The sequence below is a fragment of the Halichoerus grypus genome, chromosome 9 (genome assembly GCF_964656455.1).
Source record: "Halichoerus grypus chromosome 9, mHalGry1.hap1.1, whole genome shotgun sequence".
Lineage (NCBI taxonomy): Eukaryota > Metazoa > Chordata > Mammalia > Carnivora > Phocidae > Halichoerus > Halichoerus grypus.
In genome coordinates this window covers 37,996,712-38,020,380 of record NC_135720.1, presented here as the reverse complement: position 1 = coordinate 38,020,380, position 23,669 = coordinate 37,996,712, and the positions used below count along the sequence as shown (strand labels likewise).

The 23,669-nt window shown below is 41.9% G+C and overlaps 1 protein-coding gene across 5 annotated transcripts in view; it reads left to right on the top strand.

Moving 5' to 3' along the window:
• The first annotated feature begins 3,307 nt into the window (after window positions 1-3,307).
• RNF217 (ring finger protein 217) overlaps window positions 3,308-23,669 on the top strand; it is a 139,910-nt gene continuing 119,548 nt past the window's right edge. For 2 of the 5 annotated variants that reach the window (XM_036108599.2, XM_036108600.2), the window contains exon 1: window positions 3,317-4,903. In XM_036108599.2, coding sequence (XP_035964492.1) covers window positions 4,034-4,903 — 870 coding nt within the window. In that variant the 5' untranslated portion in view covers window positions 3,317-4,033. Of the gene's footprint in view, window positions 4,904-23,669 lie in introns of all 5 variants that reach the window. The other 3 variants (XR_004922346.2, XM_036108596.2, XM_036108601.2) reach the window with 2 other exon arrangements.

Genomic DNA, 23,669 nt, shown 5'->3' with positions numbered 1-23,669 from the left:
AAGTAAAAAAAAGCAGGAAAAGAGAATTCATCATTTAATATATTTTTATACACACAGATGCAAACACCAGAATGAAATATCTCAATCCAATAAAGTAGTGTAAGTGGTTATTTTGGATAGTAATAGCTAAAGTTCTTCCCCTCATTTCTTCCTGCCTGCCTTCCCTTCCTTTCTCTTTCCTTTCTTCCTTTTTTCTTCCTTTCCTTCTCTTTTCCTCCCTTTCCTCCTTTCCCTCCCTCTTTGTCCTTTTTATTCTTGGTTTCCTCTGTATTCCAAGCATTTAGGCTTTTATTTTATAAGTTGAAGGAATACACCATTTTGTTTTATTTTTAACTTTATCTTATAAAAGCCTACCATTTGCATTTAGGGAACTTAGGGTGGAAAAAGAATTGTGTCCCTTTCTTTTCTTCTTGATGCCCTCTCCCTTAATGTTCCAGGTTCTCTTCCTCCATGGGTGAAGAGGAGAATAAGAAAGTGAGGACAAATGTTCCACTATGTCTTTCAAAAGCAGACCTAGAATACCATTCCATCCTGTTCATTCGAATTTTTTTAAAAAAGACTTATTTATTTGAGAGAGAGAGAGAGAGCACTCAGGGGCGAGGGGCAGAGGGAGTGGGAAAGAGAGTCTTTTTTTTTTTTTTTAAGATTTTATTTATTTATTTGACAGAGACAGAGACAGTGAGAGCGGGAACACAAGCAGGGGGAGTGGGAGAGGGAGAAGCAGGCTTCCTGCTGAGCAGGGAGCCCAATGTGGGGCTCGATCCCAGGACTCTGGGATCATGACCTGAGCCGAAGGCAGCCGCTTAACGACTGAGCCACCCAGGCGCCCCAGGAGAGAGAGTCTTAAGCAGACTCTGTGCTGAGCATGGAGCCCGGAGGGGAGGGGGGTTCCATCTCATGACCCTGAGATCACCATCTGAGCCAAAACCAAGAGTTGGATGCTTCACTGACTGCGCCACCCAGGCGCCCCAGGAAATGAATTTCTTTTAAAAATTAAATGATTTCTATTTCTTTTTGCCTGTTTGGATAGTTGAGAGACTGGCAGAAAAAACAAGTCCGTTATTTGCTGTATAATTCTTTTATGGTATTTAAATGTTATGCATTTCTTCTCCACAACAGGCAAAAAGAAATTAGTTTTACCTTTAATGTGTAAAATTCAAATGATTCACAGCTTTTCTGATATCTCATAACATTTTTCTAATAAGTTAACAAATTTAGGCTTTTTAATGTTCAAATTAATGTCTGAATAAAAATCTTCAAGGGCACCAAAAATAAGTCATATTTAAAGGCCAGGATAAGAAAAGTAGTAATAGAAAAAAATGTTTAATAACGATCTAAAGCAACTGACTATGTCAATTCTCAAACTTGACCTTGTCTCCTAACGTTAGTCTTGGTTTTAGGGAAGGTGCACAGCTCACTGCAGATTAGAAAATATTGAGAGTTCAAACTGGTAGTGGCAGATAACGCTTATGTTGTACTAACAACTGTACACAGCCTGATGTGGAGCAGATGGTCTGAATTTTGAGAATATGAAGCTTGTGGTAGAGAAGTGAAATTTATGCTATGGTAAGTATGTTTTCAACCAATCCTTTTTAAAAAGTGAATCCTGTCATCACAATCATTATAGGTGCTTCATGCATTTCATTTCAGGGGAAATTGATGGTCTGACCAGAATTTTAACTTTGCATTTTAACTCATTTTCATGCTGCTAGTGTCCCAGATTAAACACCAGCAAGGCTGAGCCCAGCATTAGGCAAGTCTGAGTCTGTCTGGAGGGTGAAGATATGACGCGCCATGGTTCTCTCTTCACAAAGATGGATGAATCCCATAGAAGTGAAATCATGGCAAGGAGAAGGGCTGAGAGTTTTGGGGAGCCTTCAGGATTTCTAGCAGCGACTTCTAGTTGGTGCAGTGGCAAGGAAAGCCGCCGCCAGTGAATGGAAGCCTGAGGCATAAGGAGCAAGGTGGTGGGCTCTTTAAGAACAAGTTCTTGGAACACCTATGACAAATATGTGTGGGGCTGAGGGTCCCAAAACTATGCGAGGACCTTAAGGTATTTGATTCCTATAGACCCTGAGGAGTTATACTTTTTTCTATTCATTATTGTTACTGTGGTCTTATATTTAGCCTGTTGTCACCTAGAAAACACAGATTACTTTTGTATCTCTATTGAAAGAATAGAGGAATAGTTATCAGATGGCATACACAAAAGGCACAATACATGTAGGTTTCTTGTCCCTGTCTTTAGAACAAACACTAGAGGTATCATTTGGAGAAAGTAGCAGTTAACAGGAAACTAATTAGCCAAAATGGAAAAAAAAAAAAAAAAAATCCTTGAATGGCATTTATTCTTCCAAATAAGAATTCTTCGTTCTTGGGGCAGATTGATAAATGAGGTGACATTTCGATTGATTTGATTGATTGGATTCATCCCTCTAGGGTGCAAATGAGGGTCAGACACAAAGGATAGAAATGTGCTTGGATGTTGCACTGCTTTCTTAGTATTGCATAGTTAGTTGCCTTTCTAGCATTTGTAACTGAATTGGAAAATATTTTCGAACAAACCAATAACAACTTCAAGATAAAAAATGCTACACACTTCACAACTCCTTCCTATTAAATGAACGTGTAAATCGAATTCCCTTTCAAGATGCAAAAACAAGGGTTGGCTTCCCCAAAATGTTTTCATTGGCTTTAGGGAACTAAAACACACCAGTCTGGGTGACTAATACTTCCTGTAAAATAAAGATAGATCAACACATAATTAAATTCTGGCTCAAATGTAATTGTTGTCTTGGAAACAGTTTGGGGGATAAATACGGTTATGCTAATGTAACTAACTCCTCATGATTCCCACCAATGATCTAGTTTATTAATTAGGCCAGGCCATCCTACTACCTCGTGTTATCTATTTTGTAATATTTAAAGGGTTAAAAAAAAAGTTCCTAAGAGAAAAATGAAGAGGAGGAAAAAGGGATAAATCTTAAATTAGTTATTTGTCAGCTCTCAAAAGGATTCCAGTTGGAGGAGTAGGTTAAAAGTACTTTTGCTTATTTGTGGGTTCCAAAGATCCTTCCTACCCCAATAGGCAGAAAACAGTATATCCAGCATTTTTAACGAATAATTCCTGGAGTTATTTCTCTTAACTCCCTCTTTGGAGGATTTAAAATTCGATGGATGCAAGAGAAACCAAAATCCTAAGTGGCCAGTGTTTTCTGGTTTCTGCTCTGAGTATACAGTGATTTTGTAGGAAGTTTACTTCATGCGTAGCCTGAAGGGCAGCCTGCCTGCTCTGAAGGGTTTTGCTGAGGCCGAGTGTGAACTCTGGGCGCGAGAGCGCATCTCGGCTCTTAGATCACACCCACTCGGGTGTGCGTGTGAGTGAGTGCGCGGGTGCCTGCGCGCGTGTGTACGTGTGGGGAGGTGTGCGCCAAGAGGGTGGGGTGAGGGGCAGCGAGGAGGGCTCTAGGTGAAGCGGGAGCAGAGGGAGGTCGCCCGCTCCGGCCTCACCCCCAGGGGCCGCAGTGGCTCGCTCGCACTCCGGCTGCACCTCTCGGTGCGCGCCGCGCCGGCGCCACAGGCCCCTGGACCCTTGGACCAGCGCCCTCCGGCCGCCCGTCCCGCGCGGCCCGCAGCCGGGACCGGCGATGGCGCGGGACTGACGGCCGCCTCCCCTCCCCGGACCCTCTGCCCCGCCCGAGGGCTCGCGGGGGCCCCGGCACCGCCCCGACCTGCATGAGGGGCGGGCGCGCCCGCGCCCGGAGCGAGCGGCCCTCGGCGCCCCCGAGGCGGTCCCCGGCCGCGCCGGAGGACGAGGAGGAGGAGCAGCGGGCCGGGCCGGGCTCCCCGCCTGCCGCGGCCCGGGAGCACGGGCTCCCCGGAGGGAGCTCGGGGAGTCCCAGCCCCGGAGGAGGGACCCGGAAGCAGAAGCGGAGCCGCGAGTCGAGCCGAGCCGCTGCCCCCGCTGCCCGCCGGCGCCGGGTGGGGGTCCCGGCGGCTGGATGGGCAGCGGCGGCGCGGGCCGCGGGTGGCGATGGGCGAGGAGCAGAGCACGGTGAGCGGCGGCGGGCCCCAGGAGGCGCGGGCCCCCGCTGGCGGCGCCACGGGCCACCCCGAGCCCCTGAGGCCGCGGGGGGACAGCGCCGGGGAGCCCGGGCCGCGCGCCGCCTCCGCGGAGCCGAGCGGCGGTGGCTGCGGAAGCGACTCGGGCTGCGCGGACACGAGCGCCCCGGAGCCCGAGAGGAGCCGGTGGGGCCCGGACGGGAGGAGGAGCCGAGCGCCCGGGCAGCCCGCGGGACTGGCACTTACCGGGCCCCTCAACCCCCAGACTTTGCAACAGCAGCTGGAAGAGGAGGAGGAAGCTGGGGACCGAAACGAGGGAGGGGATGAACAGCAGGACGCGCCCCCAGGCGAGGAGCCGGAGCCCAGGACCCGCGTCGGGGCGGCGGACGAACTGGTCCTGGACGTGCTGGGGCAGCGGCGCCCAATCCCCGCCAAGAGACAAGTTTTTTGCTCGGTGTTCTGCGTGGAGAATGACCTGCCCGAAGCCCCCCCCGCGGAGCAGCTCTCGCCGCCCGCGTCTTCACCTCGGGCTCCGCCGGTGACGAACGCTCCCAGCACCCCCTCCTCCTTCCCCAGCCCCCGGCTGTCCCTCCCAACAGACCCCCTGTCCCCCGACGGCGGCAGCATCGAGCTGGAGTTCTACCTGGCGCCCGAGCCGTTCTCCGTGCCCAGCCTGTTGGGAGCTCCACCCTACTCTGACCTGGGTGGGGTAGGGGATCCCTACGTGCCCCTCATGGTGCTGATGTGCCGGGTGTGCCTGGAAGACAAGCCCATCAAGCCCTTGCCCTGCTGCAAGAAGGCCGTGTGCGAGGAGTGCCTCAAAGTCTACCTGAGCTCCCAGGTAACTTTCCCCCTTCTGTCCCCTCTTCTGTTCCCCATTCAGCATTTCAAATCCCTGGCCAGGCAGTCCAGCTCGCCCGCTCCCGGCTCACGGGAAGAGGTGATGAGACACCCTTATCAAGGACCTCTGTCAGACACGTTTCTCACATCTCACAGTTGTTTGTCATTGTAATATTATTTAAGTGTGTTGACCTCACTGGCTACCTTAACTGGAATTTAACTCTGCATGAGCTTCAGGCTTTAGTGGAGGGAACCTGCTACAATGAATTGTCCTCTGCTTCTTTCTTTTACTAAATTGCAAGCAAGAGCTCGCTCAAAAAGGAGGGCAATGAGAGGGCCTCGTGGGCCTGGTCTTCCGGAAATTAACAAATAGTGGGCACCAAATACCATAAGTACCTATTGAGTTGGTGAAGGGTTGGAATGAATATTTCAGGTCCATGATGACTGAATTTTTAATTCTGCTCCATTTACATAGTCTAGAAAAGTTTTATTTATGTTTTCATTCATTCACTTATTCATTCATTCACTTATTCATTCCTTGGCCCTTGCCCACTTAGACGTTTTCTAAAGTTGAAGTGCTTTTCCTCACTGAAGTTTTATGCCAGCACAGTACTTTATTTCTTTAAGAGGGAACAAAACAGAGCAAAACAAAGCAAAGCAAGGCTAAGAGGTTTAACAAAACAAGCAGTGGTAAAACTTTCCTCCTCAGCTCCTTATTTGAAAGCTTGTTTTTTTTCTTGGAAAGCTTCAGAGTGCAACAGACCAGCTTTCCTTCACTGATGGGGAATGAGTTCCTCCAGCAGTTTGCAGTCTGTTATGTTTCTGTCAGTGTTGTGCACAATCTGGAATGCCCTTTGATCCCGTGTTTGACTGTCCTAGGCCTAGTCGTCTTTCAAAACCCTGGCTGTTCAGGTACCAGCTTTTTTTTTGTGAAGTCTTACCTCACCCTCTGGGCCACTGCTTATATACTTTCAAAATACTTCTGCGTGTCTTGCATGCACAGAACTTGTTCCTTATGTGTCTGTTTTGCCAGACTGTACGGGCCGTGGCTGGTGTTTGATAGTTTTCTGTCGAGTTTCTTTCCCGTGATAAGTGTTTAAGGATGTTGGCTGAAGTGAACGGAACGGGATGCCACCCGGTGTGGTTCCTCTGTGTTCAGTGGGTAATCCATGCTGGTGTCTAGACCGAAAGTGTGTGCTGTGCCCGACCAAAAATGCAAAGGGAAACTTCGACAGAATGGAATGTTACACAAACAGTAACTTGGCCAAGATGGTTGAGATTATCCAAACGCCTGTAAGAGACTGATGTCTCTTTCATGCTTTATCCACAAACAGATACTTAAAACGGGAGGAATGTCTGCTCTCTTTGTGGTGGTTTCTATGACATCATCGGCAGACAGATATTGGTGCCATCCGTGTGCAGATCCCTGTGGTGGGATTCAGACATTCCCAAAATATGGGCCCTGCTCCCAGGAATATGGGCCCTGCTCCCACTAGGAGAGCAGATGTGTATACAAGAACAGCACAAGGTAGCATATAATGAGATGGAAACAGTCACAATCCTTAAAGGCTGTGGGTTTAAAAGTTCAAGGGAGGGAGTCCCTGTGGGTTGGGGTATTCTGCGTTGCAGTTTGATTTCCTTAAGGTAGGCCCTTTCCCCAAGGCAGATTTTGTCTTTAAATCTCCATAAGTTAGTTTTGGGAAGTCAATATTTTGATCTCTAATGGAGAAGAGGAGTGGGGAGTGGAAGGGCGGCAGGGTGCATGCAGTGTAATAGTAATACATAACCACTAAAAACTCCTCTGAAGTGAATCTGAAGCTTATCTGTAGTAATTAGGATTGTATGAATGTCCCTGATTGTCTTCCAAAGTATTGGACAGAACTTTCAATAAAGAAAAACATACTTCATTTAAAATAATGAACAAGAAAAATATGAGTCATGCAGGCCAGGCATACTTCTACCTCAGGGCTTTTGTGGTTTGTTGCTCCTTGTGCCTGGAATATCCTCCCTAGATACCATTCCCTTTGCTTGCTCACTCCTCCCCCCTTCTCTCTTTCAGATCTCTATGCAAATGTCACTCAAATGGCCTTCACTGACCACTCTTTTTAATGTTGAGCCTCACTCCACACTCCCATCTCCTTTTCTGCTTTTTATTTTCTTCATAGTGTTAACATACTCTGTTATACTTAAAAAATTTATTTCCCTGAAGACAGGAATTTTCACATGATTTGTTCACTGCTGTATCTTTAGCACCTAGAATGCTGTTGGATATAGAACAGATGCTCAAATAATAGTTACGGAATTTAGGAAGAGCTGAGTGACAGGATGAGATTACCCCTAGTAACCATGGCCAGAAAGTGGTATTCTGCTTGGGCACTAAATTCTACTCTGAGCTTCTTCATGTTTAAGACGAAAGAAAAAGTTTTATAGCAGACAAAAAGAATAGGTCTGCTAAGTTTGCTATTAAACTTAGAATTAAAGATTTTTTAGACAGACTTTTAGCTTTTATGAAAATGGCATTTTTTTTTCAGTTAGATGAATAATGCAAGCCTGTGGTTGTAGTATTTCTGGCCTATGTTAATTCTAAGGTCCCTTCTACTCAAAGGGTCTGTGTTTCCTTGCCACTTAACCTCTCTATGCCTTGATTTCCTCATCAGTGAAATAGAGTTGCAGGCCATGATCTGCAGTGACATACCAGTTCTAAAGCAAAACAAAATCAAACTACAGAGTTGTTTTGTTGCCTTTCTGAGCCAGATCAAAGGGGCACAGTGAGTGCTTTCTTTCTCATTTCATAAGCTTTCTTGGGTTTGACACACTAAAATCTGTTAAGCCTGAACTTGCAGGGCTCTTGAGACCTTTTAAAATAAAATGATGTATTTGAAATAAAAAGTTATTAGTGACATTTTTCACCATTTTTTTGAATTTGTGTCAAATAGCGCATTATTTAACATCATTTAAGAAAATAAAGGAGAGCCTCTATTAAGCATTTTATACAAACATTAAAAATTCATACTAAATGTGAATTGGAATATTGCCTGGTTAAATTAACCTTCTTCTAAATGGAGATGCTGAGTTCTTTGAAGGAAGGTATGAGCTTGGAAGGTAAGAACACGGATTTTTAGATGATGTCTTATTTCCATGAGTGCCACCATGGGCTGAATATGTAACAAAGGCCGATGAGTAGATGTGGGCATTATTTCAGCACAGAAAAAGCAGATTAGGCCATGACTTAAATACCTACATACTGTGCTTTAGAAATAATAGCTTTATTTTTCAAAACATAATTCTCCTCCAGTCATCACCGTGACTGGGGCTGCAGGAAACCCCCCTTAGCGTAATGATTTTACAGTGCAGTATGTACCATCCACTTTTCACTTGCCATGGTGAAGGGGTGAACTGATAAATTATAATCTTTGGCACTACATAGGTGTTGACTCAGAGGCTCTAGAGCACCATGACATAGTGGAAGCTACATTAGTTTATATTGCCTAGGTACATAAATCGTCAATACATACGTTTTAGAAGTATTTCCCAGTGACCTCTGGCAAAAGCGCACAGTCCTGGCGGGATGTCTGTAGTCTCCTGCAGGTCACTGAGCTCTTGTAAATGTTGACCTCCTCAGCCTGTTTGGCCTCTACCACATCTTCCTAGGAGGAAAGATTGTTGCCTTCTTTGTCCCAGAGAATGATAATTGTGCTTATTTCAGAAATCTTCCATTGATATCTTTCCTTGGTGACTTGGGTTTTAGACACAAAAATCTGTTATAATTTGAAGTATTAATAATTAGCTCTTTAGATAAAGGAGAGAATTGGGCATGCGAAGGACTGTCTAAAGGTAACAGCTGTCGTGGCTTTCAACACCCTGCTTCAAAGGGCTCCAATTGGCAGATGCATGTGAGTTGGAATGTATACACCTGTCAAATGAGTATTAATAGAGACAAGCAACACATTTCTTCTACAGATTGTGAACAAAACAGCTGCTAGATGGTGATGTCTTAAAATGGCAGTCTACTATAGTCACCCTAGAATCAGTGACCTAAGGGTGACATCTTATGTATCCTATTATTAAACTCTGAGTCATGCAGACCTTTCCGGGTACAAGTGTAACCTACTTTTTTCCCTTTAAATCTTAAACCAACCTGTATATTTTCAGAAACTAACGTGTTCAAGATGCAGTTTGCATGCAGCCATCTTCACTCAGGTGTGAATTTACAGATCCTGTCATGCCGGGTGTGATTTTGATAGTCCTGAAAATGTGAAGAATAATGAGACTGAAATCTGTTAAATCACTCAATGCATTCGAAAAGTGAGGGTTAAGGCCTCTGTCCACTTGGGCTTTTGTGCGCAGACTTTGCGTGTGTGTGCTCACACGTGGATTTGAAGGGTGCGATAACATTCGCTTTCACACCTCACTAACTCATGCCCTTACTTCTCACTTCTGTCTCTTTAATAATATGTCTCTCATAACATCTTCATTTCTCTTTAATAACCTCTTTTTTCTTTTACCTTTCAAAATCTGATTTTAGTGGCATTCACCTCCTGCAGAGGGATCTCCTGTTGAGGGCTGCACTCTGCGCCAGCAGGACCTAGTCTGTGTGCCGCCTGAGTGTTTCCCTTCTGGTCTCTTCCAGCTGTCTGGAGATGAGGCTGCAAAGAGAAACCCGGCATTGTGCTCCACTGCCTCAGGGATCGCAAATAACAGGACGTGTAGTACTACTTACCCAAGGCGGCAGTTGAAACCTTTAGAGTGGTGATTTTTTTTTTTTTACTTTCTAAAGTAGAGCTCAGCTTTTATTTTTATTTTTATTTTTTTTAAGATTTTATTTATTTATTTGACAGAGAGAGAGACAGCGAGAGAGGGAACACAAGCAGGGGGAGTGGGAGAGGGAGAAGCAGGCTTCCTGCTGAGCAGGGAGCCCGATGTGGGATTCGATCCCAGGACCCTGGGATCATGACCTGAGCCAAAGGCAGTCGCTTCACTGACTGAGCCACCCAGGTGCCCTAGAGCTCAGCTTTTATACTGGAAGTCTCTTCCTTACTCCTGATGTGAGAGAAAAAGAAGAGCATTGGACTTAAGCTCCCAGCTTTTTTTTTTTTTAAAGATTTTATTTATTTATTTGACAGAGAGATAGAGCTAGAGAGCACAAGTGGAGGGAACAGCAGAGGGAGAGGGAGAAGCAGGCTCCCCACTGAGCAGGGAGCCTGACACAGGGCTCGATCCCAGGACACTGGGATCATGACCCAAGCCGAAGGCAGACGCTTAACCATCTGAGCCACCCAAGCTCCCCTAAGCTCCCAGCTTTTTATTAAGAGTTTGTCAAAAAAAAAAAAAAAGAGTTCGTCATGGGCACTGTTGACAGACACCTGAGTGGTAATTTCTTATAATTAATGTATTCATGTATTAGTGTACCATTTATGCATATAACAAACATCTCTTGGGTACCAGTAGGCCAAGAACCATGAGATACTCTATAAATGCATTAAATTCCCTCAAGGAGCCATCTTAGAGCCTTCTAAATTATGCGCAGTATTTCTTTCTCAGCTTTATCTGGTGGTATAAATAAGCTTTTATGTTGCCAGACAACTGTGGGTCCCTTCTTCATACTTTCTGGGAGGATTTTATTAAACCAATTCTGGAACACCATCTTACCATTTAGGAAACACATTACAATTCCTCCTATTATATTTATTCCAGAGTAATAGATTCATCCATTATTTATTTCTTAATATACATATTTCTCAGAGCTCTAATTGTTGGAAATAGAATATTATTAAATAGCTTGCTCCTTCCAAAATATTTATTACCTTTCCTTAAAAGAAAATATAACTTTGCTAGGTTTGTTTTGGATCATTCATGACATTATGGCAAATCTATAAATTTATAATATTTTAAAAATTCATTTATTTTGTTCAAATTCACTTTGTCAGAAGAGTTTCATATGATAAACTAAATGACCTTCCCAAATCAAATTATGTCTTAAAATAAAAATTCAGTGTCTACAGGAAAATAATTCCTGAAGTATGTCATTCTCTTTCCACTTTATCAGTGCTATTTGCCTTATCAATTTTGGGGTAATTACCCTTGAGTTTTTAAGTTTCCACAAATAATAAGAACAACCATTTATTGAACATCTATATTGTAAACACTTTATACACATTTTATTATTTAATTTTAATTCACTTATATATTAAATACCTGTTATATCCCAGGCACTGTTGTAGGTGTTGGGGATTCGGAGAACTAAAACAGATAAAGTCCCTGGCTTCATGGACTTTATATACTAGGCTGGGGGAAGCTAGAGAATAAAATAAATAATTAACTTAGTATATTAGGGGATAATGAGGGCTATGGAGAAAGAGACAATAGAAGGCTGAAAAGAAATAGTGGGGAGGAGATTGTTCTTCATATATTTACAGTTGGGGGGGTAGTTGTCAGGGAGGATTTTACAAGGTGACCTTTGAATAGAGATCTTCATGATGGCAGTAAGGGAACAAACCATGAGGGTATTTGAGGAAATAGTGTAAAGTTCCAGAGACCGGCACATGCTTGGGGGTGGTCCAGGAATGGAAAAGGGGTCCATGTGGCTGAAGCATAGGGAATGAAATGGGGAGTGATTAGAGGAAAACAGCGGAAGTGGGAAAGCTGGTCAGAGAAGGCTTTAGGACCATAGAGAATTTGTGTTTCCTTTGAGCAAGATAAGGCACTATAAGAAGATTTTGAGCTAACCAGATATAACAACCTTTAAAAGAGATTTACTGTGGCTCTTGTAGGGAATATACTATAGGAGTCAAGAATGAAATTTAAAAAGTCAGAAGACTATGGCAATAAGCCAGAGAGATGGTATAGTTCAGAGTAAGGTGATAGAGGTGACTATGGCTTGAGCTGGTTGAATTTTGAATATATCGTGAAAATAGAGCTGACAGAATTTGCTGATCATTGAGTGTGGGATGAGAGAAAAAGAGCCAAGGATGACTCAGATTTTGAGCCAAAGCAATTAGAAGAATGGGGTTGCCATTTAATACGATGAGGAATACTGTAGGAGGACTAGATTTAGGGAGAATCAGGAGTTCGTGCTAAGTTTGAAAAGCTGTTTAGACATTCATGAAGGAGTGTTGAGTAGGCAGTTGGCGTCTGGCATTCAGAAGAGAGATCTGAACAAAAGATACACATTTGAACACTCGGGGCATGTAGATGATATTTAAAGCCATGAGCCTAGCTGAGGTCACCTGGGGAGTGATAGTAGATAGGGAAGGAGGGCTGAGTCTGGGCATAGACTAATATGGAACCCCAGACACGTGAAGGAACCAGGAAAGAGTCTAAAAGGGAGTGTGCCAGGTAGGCAAGAAGAGAACCAAGGTAGAGTGGTTACCCAGAAGCAAACCATTATGGTGTTTTAAAAAGAAGGACTAATCATCTTTGTCAAATGCTTCTGATAATTTCAGCAGGATGAGGGTTGAAATTGACCATCGATTTCCCCAACAAGGAGGTTATTTGCAACCGTGAACAGTACTGTTTTCATTGGCACTGGTGGGGTTGGCTTTCTGATTAGAGTGGGTCTGAGAAAATAGGAACAGCTCCATTTCTATGCTGCAGATAGTGGAATGCTACACAGTAAAACTCAAGGTTAGAGAGATTGAATAACTTGCCTTAAATCACATAGCTGAGAAATGGTGGAAGTGGGATTTCAGTTCAGGTCCATTTGGCTCTAAAATCCATGGCCTTTTCACATTGTTTACATTTATTATCTTATTTGTAACCCAAATATATTTGTTTCGTTTTTCTTTTAAATTTATATCTGTATTGTACAAAATCACAAGGCTTCTAGTCCAAGGAGAAGAAACTTAATCACATGTTTTGAGGAAGTGGAGGACTCTTGCCCAGGTCCAGAGAGAGATTTCTACCAAACCCAGCCTCATCTTCATGTAAGAAAATCAAGAGAAATTGAGTTAAAAAAAGCTATAATTTGACTTACTGTCAAGTTTTAATGGCAACATACTCACCTGTTTTCTTCTTAACTCTCTGGCCATTCCTTTTGTTTCCATTTGAGCTTTCTCTTGTATTACCATCTTTTAACATTGGTGTCTGCCTGGTCCTAGCCTAACCCCTCTCTGTTCACACGATCTGCTCTTAGTGGGACAAGCTCAGCCACTCTTTCAAGTAACACCTATGTGCTCTTGACTTCCAGATCTTTTTCTCTAGCCTGAATTGCTCTTCTCACCTTCAGCACCATATAGCCATCTCTCTCCTGCCCATTTCCACTTGCATGTCCCAGCCACAGCCACCTTAAACTCAAAACTACCTCTCCCTTTTCTCATCTTCCTTCCCACACCCCTGAAGCCCTGCTCCTCCTTTGGGGTTCCCCTTTTCCATCAGTTGTACCCAGGTCAGAAACTTGGGAGTCATCATTGAGTTCTTCCTCTCCCTCACCTCTCACACCTAATTAATCATCAAGTCCTCTCAATTTTACCTCCTGAAAATAATTTTATCCTTTTTTCTACTTTTCTCCATTTCTCCTGACATTTCCCTGCTGAGGCCTCCACCACTTCTATCCTGGATTCCAACAGCAGCTTCTCACTTGGTCCCAGTGTTCCAATCTTGACTGTTTCCCATCTGTTCTCCACACTATATAGCCAGAGGGTTTTTTGTAAGATGCTCTACAGGTCTTGGCACTCCCCTTGTTAGCTTTTCAGTGTCTGCCTCTTGCTTTTAGAATAGAATCTAAAGAGAGTTTACATGTGCCTGAGTGATCAAACTCTCGTTTACCACTCCCCTCTAAGTGTACACCCATGTAAAACTTCTTTCTGTTCCTTGAACACTCTGTGACTCTCTTAATTATGAGCCTTTACCTTTAGTGACATGAGATTCTGTTTCAGGGGGATCTGATTTTTTTCCTTATTCCCCTAATTCTGCTTACCTTTCACACTTACTGATTCTTCTAGTCTCAGCTTAGACATCTCCTTTGGGAATTCTTCTGGACTCCTTATATCTGGATTAAGCATCCTTTCAATATTTGACAACCCTCTGTACTTATGGTAAGATTCTTATTTCACTGTATATAAATTGCCCATTTCCTGCTCTATGTTCCTTTAGACTGTAAAGCTTGATGTATGTAGAGACAGTCTTTTTTGCTGATTAGTTTCTTAGTTCTTGGCATGTTGGAGGCATGAAATGAATATCTGTGGAGTGGACTTACTTAGTTACTCCATAAATAATTAATACACTGGAGGCTGGTGTTGTCAATATATGAAATACTGCGATAGATAGCTAAAACGATATTTTAAAATGAAGTCTCGATATTTCATTATCTTGCTTAAAAACCTGGAAGCCCTTCCTTCCCATTGCTCCCTGTAAAGATCCCAGTTCATAACACTGCTGCTGTTTGGCCTCTGCTCTGCTCATCAGTGCCTTCTCCCTTCCAACTCTCCTCTCTCCTTGCCTTGGTGAGTGAATCTCTCCTTGTCCTTCAGAGCTCGGCCTTCCTTAAGTCTCCAGACTGAGTCAGTCTGCCGTTAATGCTTTTAGAGTCCTTTTCCCTCTGCTGCCATTGTATTTTTATCCCCTTTTGTAATTGTATGTCTAAGTGATGATTTGATGTTTGGTTAATTTTCTGCCCCCAACACCCCTATTCTTTAAGCTGTGTTTACAACTAGCACTTAGCACAGAGCCCAGGATAGAGTAGGTGCTCAATAAATATTTGTTAAAAGGCTGAGTGAATGATTGAAAGTAAATTATAATAGGTGTTAGGGCGCCTGGGTGGCTCAGTTGGTTAAGTGACTGCCTTCGGCTCAGGTCATGATCCTGGAGTCCCTGGATCGAGTCCTGCATCGGGCTCCCTGCTCGGCAGGGAGCCTGCTTCTCCCTATGACCCTCACCCCTCTCATGTGCTCTCTCTCTCTCTCTCATTCTCTCTGTCTCAAATAAATAAATAAAATCTTTAAAAAAAAAAAAAAAAAAAAAAAAAAAAAAAAAATTATAATAGGTGTATGTTGGTGGAAAAATAAGGTAAATATTTGAACCTGAATTTTTGGTACCTTATTCCACCGTATGTTTAAACTTTGAGTGCAATGGAATGCTGTGGCCTGAGTCTATCCTGACAACCCATCTATCACAGAGGTACTTCTTTAATTATAGGACCTATTCTGGTTACTGTGTCCCCTGCTTAACAAATTCCTCCAGAACCTAGGGACTGAAAACAACTATTTTATTTTGATCATGACGTATCAGTCAGAAATTTGGGAAGGGCTCAGCTGGTCAGTTCACACTCGGGGTTTCTCATGAGGCTGTAGGCAGATGTTCGCTCACTCACGTGGCTGTCAGGGAGCTCAGCTGGGGCTATCAACAGGAGTGCCTGCCCGTGGCCTTGCCGGAGTGCTAGTCTTAGGGCAGCAGGCTTCTGACACGGGGGCTGGCATCCCCTGGAGCCAGAGTCTCAAGGCAGCCAGGTGGGAGCTACATGATCTTTTCTGCACTAACTCTGGAAGTCGTTCAGTGTCACTTGGCAAAGCAGTCACAGGCCTGCCCAGATTCAAGAGGAAAGAACTTAGACCCCAGCTTTTTTTGTGCAAGTGTGGAGGAATTTGGGCCACATTTTTAAACCATCACACTGCTTCAGACAAAAATAAAAAATGTTGTCAATTTAGGTAGTAAATCTTTTAAGCTGAAGTTTGTTTTTTTTTTAATTTAATGTCTTAATGGATCATTTTATCAAATATTTCCAATTCATATCATTATTTTGATTAATATGTTTTGGTGTTGTGTTTTCATGCTTTATTCTTGAATAATTTAATAGTAGAGCTTTATTTATTTATTTAAGCAAAACTTTTGTTGTAGAAGCCTTTCTCTTTTAAAATTAAATATTTTAGGTAATTCCATTGTAATGGAAATATCTCCCAATCAGGATCAGCTTCTAGTTATTCTGATTATATACCCCAGTTAAAATTATTCTATATAATTTCCTTTCCATTATATGAAAATTTTAGCTTCAGTAATGGTTTAATTATTATTTGAAAAAGTTAAGTATCTTTCTGAGTAAAAACAGTTGATGTAACATATTTTTTTGTAGATCAGGCACTTCCTATACAGAAATAATATTATTTCTAATGACACCTTAGAATTGACCAGCCTAGTTAATCTCTCTTTTTTAAGATCTTATTTATTTATTGACAGAGAGAGAGACAAGGAGGGGGAGTGGCAGAGGGTGAGGGAGAAGCAGGCTCCCCGCTGAGCAGACGTGGGACTCGATCCCAGGACTCTGGGATAATGACCTGAGCTGAAGGCAGACGCTTAACCAACTGAGCCACCCAGGTGCCCCCCTAGTTAATCTTTGCTAAATTGGCCCGCTGTTGGATATTTATTGTTTGTGATAGTCTAGCTTGGGTAATTTTATCATTTGGTTAATAATTTCCAAATTTCCAGTAGTATAAATATTTTTCTCAGAAATCTCTTCTGGATTGAGGATCTGCATACCCTGAAACAGAAGGGTTAGATAGCTTTTATGATGTGCCTTTTTTTCCCCTCTGGCTCAGGTAACTAAATTCTGGGCTTATTCATTCATGTGAACGACTAATCCCTTTTTAAATCTTTCTAAGCTATTTGCCTCAATAATATTCTCTACTGTAAGATTCAGAGGCTAATTATAGGCTACCTAGCAAATTACTTCCCTTTTTGTGGTGTTGATTCTTGCCTTATTTCCTCACATGATTATTGGCCATACTCAGTGTTCCTGAAGCTCTTTAGCTCTGAGTTGTATGTGGCAAGTTAAATCACTGCAGCCTTTTCCTCTGGTTACTTAAAAATTTTAAACAGCAGGTAAAATAAAGCAATTGCTCATAATATTTTACCAGCATTTTGTTTCCTTTGACGATACCATTTTTTTTTCTGATATTCCCTGTTTGGTTCATTAGTTTATGTCTAAGTAGAGCTGTAGGATCAAATCAGAAGTGATTTTGATACGGCCTGCTCTTAGTGTACCTCTTTTATGTAAACATCTGACCTTGGTGAGGAAAGTGAATTTCTTCACATAGTTCTGTACAGAGTATGTTTTGTTTTGTTTTGTTTTTTAAAATTCTCCAGCCAGAGAGGCCCATGGTGGGAAATGACAGGTGCAATCCCAAGAGTTCTCATTTAATCTTGCTTTAAACTAGTTTTACCCTTAACTTCAGTGTTTTTTTTTTTTTTTATTTTCTTATGTTATCTTTTTTCCTCCTCTTTGTTGTGAAAGATACACTTTGAAAAGAATAGGCTTCTAAAAATAAAGAAAAATATTCTGTATCCAGTGTGTTGGTGCTTTATGCTAAAATTGCATGTGTATGTGTGAAGGTCTCAAGATTGTTTATTGATGTATCATGAGAGGATTATTTGCTGATCTTGATTTGTAAAAATCTAAGTGTAGTCATTCACAGGTAAATTCATGTGTTTCAGGTGTAGTTTGAATCAACCAAAATAGATATCCCTTGGGTTTACCTTTTCAGTTGCTAGTTTTTAATGCCACCTTATGAGTCATTGAGGCTTCACCCTTAAGATGAAGGGAGAGCTTTGGGGCACCTGGGTGGCTCAGTTGGTTAAGTGTCTGCCTTCGGCTCAGGTCATGATCCCAGGGTCCTGGGATAGAGCCCCGCATCGGGGTCTCTGCTCAGCGGGGAGCCTGCTTTTCCCTCTCCTCCCCGCTCCTGCTCTCTCTCTCTCAAAGAAATAAATAAAATCTAAAAAAAAAAAAAAAAGATGAAGGGAGAGCTCAGAAGGAATGTTGGGAAAGAGAACACTTGAAAGAATAGTAATTTATCCCAATACTTTTTTTTTTTTAGATTTCAGGATTTTTGAAAAAATACTATTTGTTCAGATACGTTTTTTTCTCTAAAAAGCATATCCACAAACTTTAAAAACTAGGAAACAATTTTCTATCCCACTTAAAATTCATCCAAATGAATTGTTTCAGAGTTTTTAACCCATTTGTTTAAAAATTTATCATTTTCTGATTAGTTGTAAGAGTAGTTAATTGATATTAGGGAAGATATAAATCTATTATGTGAATTTCAGCACCATTCTTTGTATAATTGGTAGATGAGACACAAATATAAGTATAATGATTTAGTAAGTAAAGCAACTGCATTTTTTTGCATCTCTATATCCATGTGGAGGTGTTTTTTCAGTTCTGGCAGTCATTAGACAGTGTATCAAAATAAATTGAACACAGACCTTAGAGCACCAGTATCACCCAGTGCTAAATGAAGATCTTTAAAAATAAGGAAGCTAGTTCTAACATATTCCTTTCACAATTATTAATATTTTTATTAAGATGTTTTATATCATTAACTAAAAAAATAAAATGAAGATGCTAAAAAAATTCATTGGCACTTTTGGATTATTTTGTTCAAATATCCTTTTGGCTTGTTATAATCTAGATGGATGGACAGAGCCCTGTTTGTTTGCTCAGGGTGCTCATGAGGCCAAGACCAAGCCGGCAGTCTCCTCACAGGCTGGTTAATGACGTGCTGATGTGTGGCCATAAACTACCTTAGCTCTACACAGTCATATCATAAATTGACTGCTTCTGAACATAAGACTGGCTGAAACAAGATGGAAGAATTACTATTTATCTCATCACCACTTCTGGAAAAACAAATTAAAATGCATGTTCCAATAGATCAGTGAGTTACAGAGATGTTTACATTGAGAAATCTTTTCCACTGGCCAAGACTTTCTTTCACTGTGGTCAAGCTATAAAGATCAGTTCTCTAGTATTCAGTTGGGTTTAAAGGAATCAAAGGGGAGGAGGGAGCTAGAGTACTCTTATTCTATTAAAAATATTTACAGACACAGAATATTTGCTTAGCACTCTGCTAATCACTATGAGAAGTGACAATGTATCCCCATAAGTAGTCTGTGATCTGTCCTTGTGGCAAGTTTAGAAATTCAGTAGGTGAAAAATAAGCTCTCCAGGCAAAGATTAAGGAATGTTTATGACTAAATCATGTGATGCTGATTGTTGACTTAAGTGGTTCTAGGAAGAGAAAGCTGTGTTTATGGGAATAGAAAAAGTTTGAACTTGGCTATTGTTTAAAAAATAGTTTTTGATGCATAGGGAGAGGAGAAGGAGGTTAGAGGTAGGGCATCTCTCCACTTGGTGGAGTGAGCAAGCATGCCTATACACTCAGAAACACACCTGTGGAAATCGAGAGGGGGTGCAAGCCACCATGACTAGAGAGAGAAGTTCAGGTGGATAGTATGGCAATTATATATGGTGGAGAGATGAGAGCTGAATGGTGAGCAAGAGTCAGCAGAACAAAGACCTTAGCACAGAGCTGAGCACCATAGGCAGAGAGGGTCCCAGTGTCCTTCTGTTTCAAGACCAGAGAGCCAAGGGAGCCTGCTTAGAAATGGCTCACAGAGGTAGATGCAGGCAAATCATGTAGAGTTGTGTTGCCCGGCTATGGAATTGGTGTGTTATTCCAAGTGTGATGGGAAGTCACTGGACCATTTGGTAGAAGTGTAAAATGACAATGAATGCTTTAAAAACATTCTGGCTTCTATGTGGAGAATGAATTATGTTTGAGGGGTGGGGTGGCAAGAAGAGCAGCAGGGAGGTGGATTGGAGGCAATTGTAGTCATCCAGAGCAGAGATGACAGTGGTTTGAACAAGTGTGCCAACACTGGAGATGGTTCTGTCTCCTATTCTATCACTTTTCAGGGTTTGCCTTTACAAGGTTTGGGAGTGCATTGCCTTTGGCACAACAGAATGTCATGCCTGTCCTTACAGCCTCTGTTGAACCTCTGTTCAACTTGATTCCTTTTAACAATTTACCTGTCTGGGATGGATTTGTTTGTTTGGTTGGTTGGTTGGTCTTAAATGTTTGGTTCCAAGAACACCATGTAAAAACTCACCGATCAAAAAATATGAAAATATCTCTTGAATAGGTGTCTATAGTTGTTATTTTACTGATTATTAGAATCAATTTATCAAGGAAATTGAGTTGTCCTCTGTTAACTTTTTACACTTTGCTCTTTTTAATCTTTGCTCAATTTGTTTGCTTTCATCATTATGTAAAACAAACAGGAACTCATACCCCACTTTCCCACAGATCATAGAGATCTTACTGGTCAACCTTCAATTCTAAGAGGAAGTTATTAGAACTCTCTGGTCATTCTACTTAGTTCTTGTCCTTACTTTTCAAAAGTTGTTTTTAAATAACTGTCATGTGCTTCCTCAGTCAATTCCTATCTTGTTACACATGCTCATCTCTTCTAATTCTTGTTTTCGTAACAGTGTTCTCTTTCGGTGTCAGTCCCACTTCCTCTACCTTTAATGGGAAAGGCCCGGGGTTGGGGCTCACTCAGGCAATGGCTGTTTTATTTTGATTGTGTCTGCCCTTTTCCTTGTTTTCAGTAAGAGTACACTGAGAAAGCAACTACTTAAACAAAGATTGGCTTTGTTGATTTTATGCTGAGTAACTGAGTTCCTCCTGGGCCTATACTTTCATTTGTTTATTTCAGAGCATCCTGAAGTGTTTCCTCTAATGACACTGTTATTGACCGTAAAACCAGAAATATTTCAGTTGAAGTCATAAAATATTGATGTGATTTTATTTAAAAGATTATGAGAAAACCTCAAGTATTTATCTTTAAAATAGATTTGATTTCTTTCATGTACAGGTTGCCTAGATGTTAGAAGAATATAAACCCTTTACGTTTGTATTATGGCAGGTTTTTCAGTCATCTCTCCATTAACTCTTAGCACTTGATAAAAGTAATTTATGGAACAGTAGTCTTTACGAAATTTAAAATATTTTCAAATTAGATAGGGTGAATAGTCATACTTGGTAGTGTGTCAGAGTACTTCAATGTTTATAAAACAATTTGAGAAAAGGTAAAGTAATTTAAAAATTAGACTTCATGTTTTATGTTTAGAATATTCAGTAAGTTTATAATGCCTTATTTATTGAAATAAGGCATTATAACAACTCAATAAAATTGAAATATTATTATTATTAACTGTCCCCCCCCCGTATTAATCTTCAAGAATCAAATCACTTCAAAGTGAATTCACTATTTTTCTTCTATAAGTAGGAATGGGATTTGATTTTGGGATTTCAACACTTTAACATTTTTTTTCCTTAGAAGTACTTATTTTATTGAAAAATAGAAGCTAGTTCATAAAGTAATACAAAATATTTTTCAATGTTTATTTCACTTTATAGACACTTTAGTATTTTCTATAGCAAAAATGTGGTTGATACCCATTTTATGCAAAAATCCCATAGTCTAAACCACATCCTCAACCAACCAAAAAAAGTATTCCTGCATTGCATTTTGTATAAATAACACATTTATGTAATAATTTATAGCCATTACCATCTTACAGACTATCGTTAGTAATATATTTACATTTGATAATGTGGTAGGTCCTACCTGAAAACAAACAATTGTTTTACTTATGTACCTACACTCTAAAACTTTTAAAAATTTTCTATATGATATGCAAACCCTTGTTTCCCAAGTTACACTGGCTACATCATTGATATATTTATACAGGAAAAAAATGTCCCAAGTTGATGCCATTATGGTATGTGAAAGTAATTTACTAGGTTTTTGATAAGAAGAATGGAAATGGGTTTGCATTACTCGGATGTTATCTTTGAGTGAGACTGAAGAACTGTGAAGGGAAGTCATTCATCTTTCCTTGGCTAGCAGGTCGCTGTCAGTGACAAAAGGGAAGAAGTAGATGTAACTGTCACAGAAGTCCACTTTTTAGAGTATTTTGTTTCAAAGGGAAAAAAAATGCTTTCTGTATATTTCCTGTTCACTGCTTCAGCCTCCTTGTTGGTCCCAAGTAGGAGTTCTTGACTTGGTAATCTTACCAGTTCATAGATTGTCTTCAGAATGGTTACAAATGCCCTAAATCTTATGCAAAATCCTTTCTGTTGTGAGTAGCTCCATAACATTTGTTGAGTTTTCATGCCATTACCCCAAAAAAGGTTTAGAGCCACTAACTTTGAAAGGTTTTTATGTCTCAGGAGCTAGAGTCTGTCCAATTATGATGGTTATTTGCTTTTCATGATACTCAAGGTATTGGGCTAGAGCTCTGAACAGTCATGTCTATTTAGTATAGAGAGGAAGGCACAAAAATTAGAAGATTGAGGTAGCAGCTGAAATATGGCCAGGACAAATGTAAATTTAGAGAGTGAGTAGTGGTTTACTGGATTTAAGTCCTGCACTCTCAGTGCTGGAAAGGACCTTAGAGGTCATCTAATTTGAGGTAGACATCAATGTATCCAAGCTACCTTCTTTCCAGTCACACATTTACCTGAACAGAGATGACCAGTAAGAAATATTAATACTCATACTGGTCATTCTAGTCTGTCTTCCATGATAACCTTCACTTTTGTAAGGGGGGGAGGTGTGTAATGGTGATCTTTCATTCCCAGTAAGATTAATTAGTTTCCTCCAGTGCCTTGTGGACCTTTTTCAAATGCAGTGCTTACTTACTGGACAGTAAAAAGAGGCTTGGAGTTAGAAGATCTGAGTTTCAGTTTTTGCCTATAATATAACTCTTGGAAAAGACACTTAATGGGTTGGTGTATCGGAAAGCACATTGCACAAGGTGTTTATATTCTGAAGCTAGTATGAGTTTCATAAAGGCAGAATTGCAAAATACAAAAACAAGAAAAAGGATATTGTAGTTCTATTTCCCTCATTAATACTAATTTTTAAAATCCTAAATAAAATGCTAGCAAATAAAATTCAGCAGATGCATTTTAAAAAAGCCACTCTTACATCACGATCAAGAGAATTTATCTTAGGGGGAGGAGCAAGATGGCAGAGGAGTAGGAGACCTAAATTTCTTCTGATCCCGGGAATTCAGCTAGATAGGGATCAGACCATTCTGAACACTTACGAACTCAACAGAATATCGAAGAAAAGAATAGCAGCAACTCTCTGAACAGAAAAGCAACCACTTTCTGGAAGGTAGGACCTGCAGAGAAGTGAATCTGAGGTGATATTCGGGAGGATAGACCGTGGGGGGAGGGAGCCTCCATCAGCTGGCTACCGGCAAGTGATAGAGCTGCCGAGCACAAAATTGGAACTTTTAGAAGTCTGCTCCGCTGAGGGACGTCGCTCCAGTGGCTAAGCGGGGCATGGAACCCTCGCTGGGACAGTGTGGTCTCAGGACCCTCGGGGTCACAGAAAGACCAGGGGTGCCTGAGTGCGGCAGAGCTCCCAGGTATCAGAGAGGGGAAGCCGGCTGCAGAGATGGAGCCGAGGAGTGGGCTCTCAGCTTGGGGTTGCCATAAACCGTGATCCGCAGCACAGTCGGGCCACTGCTCTTCCAGCAGGGACCCAACAAGCGGCAGATCCGGGGAGACTCCCCTTCCTCCCCTGGGAGGAGCAGTGCGGGAGCGCACCGCAGGGATCTGCTGGGTTTGGAGACTCCACACGGGGTCGGATGCCAGAGATAGAAACCCTCAGTCACAGGCCGGGTGAGCACAGAGTGCGGCCGGAGACCAGGGAGATGGGAGTGATTGACTGCTTTTCTCTGGGGGCTCACTGAGGAGCGGGGCCCCGAGTTCTCGGCTCCTCTGGAGCAGAAATTGGGAGGCCGCTATTTTCACTCTCGTCCTCCAAAGCTGTACGGAAAGCTTGTAGGGAACAAAAGCTCCCGAGAGCAAACCCAAGCGGATTACTTAGCCTGGACCCGGCAAGGGCGGGGCAATTCCACCTCCGGCAAAGACATTTGAGAATCACTGCAACAGGCCCCTCCCCCAGAAGATCAG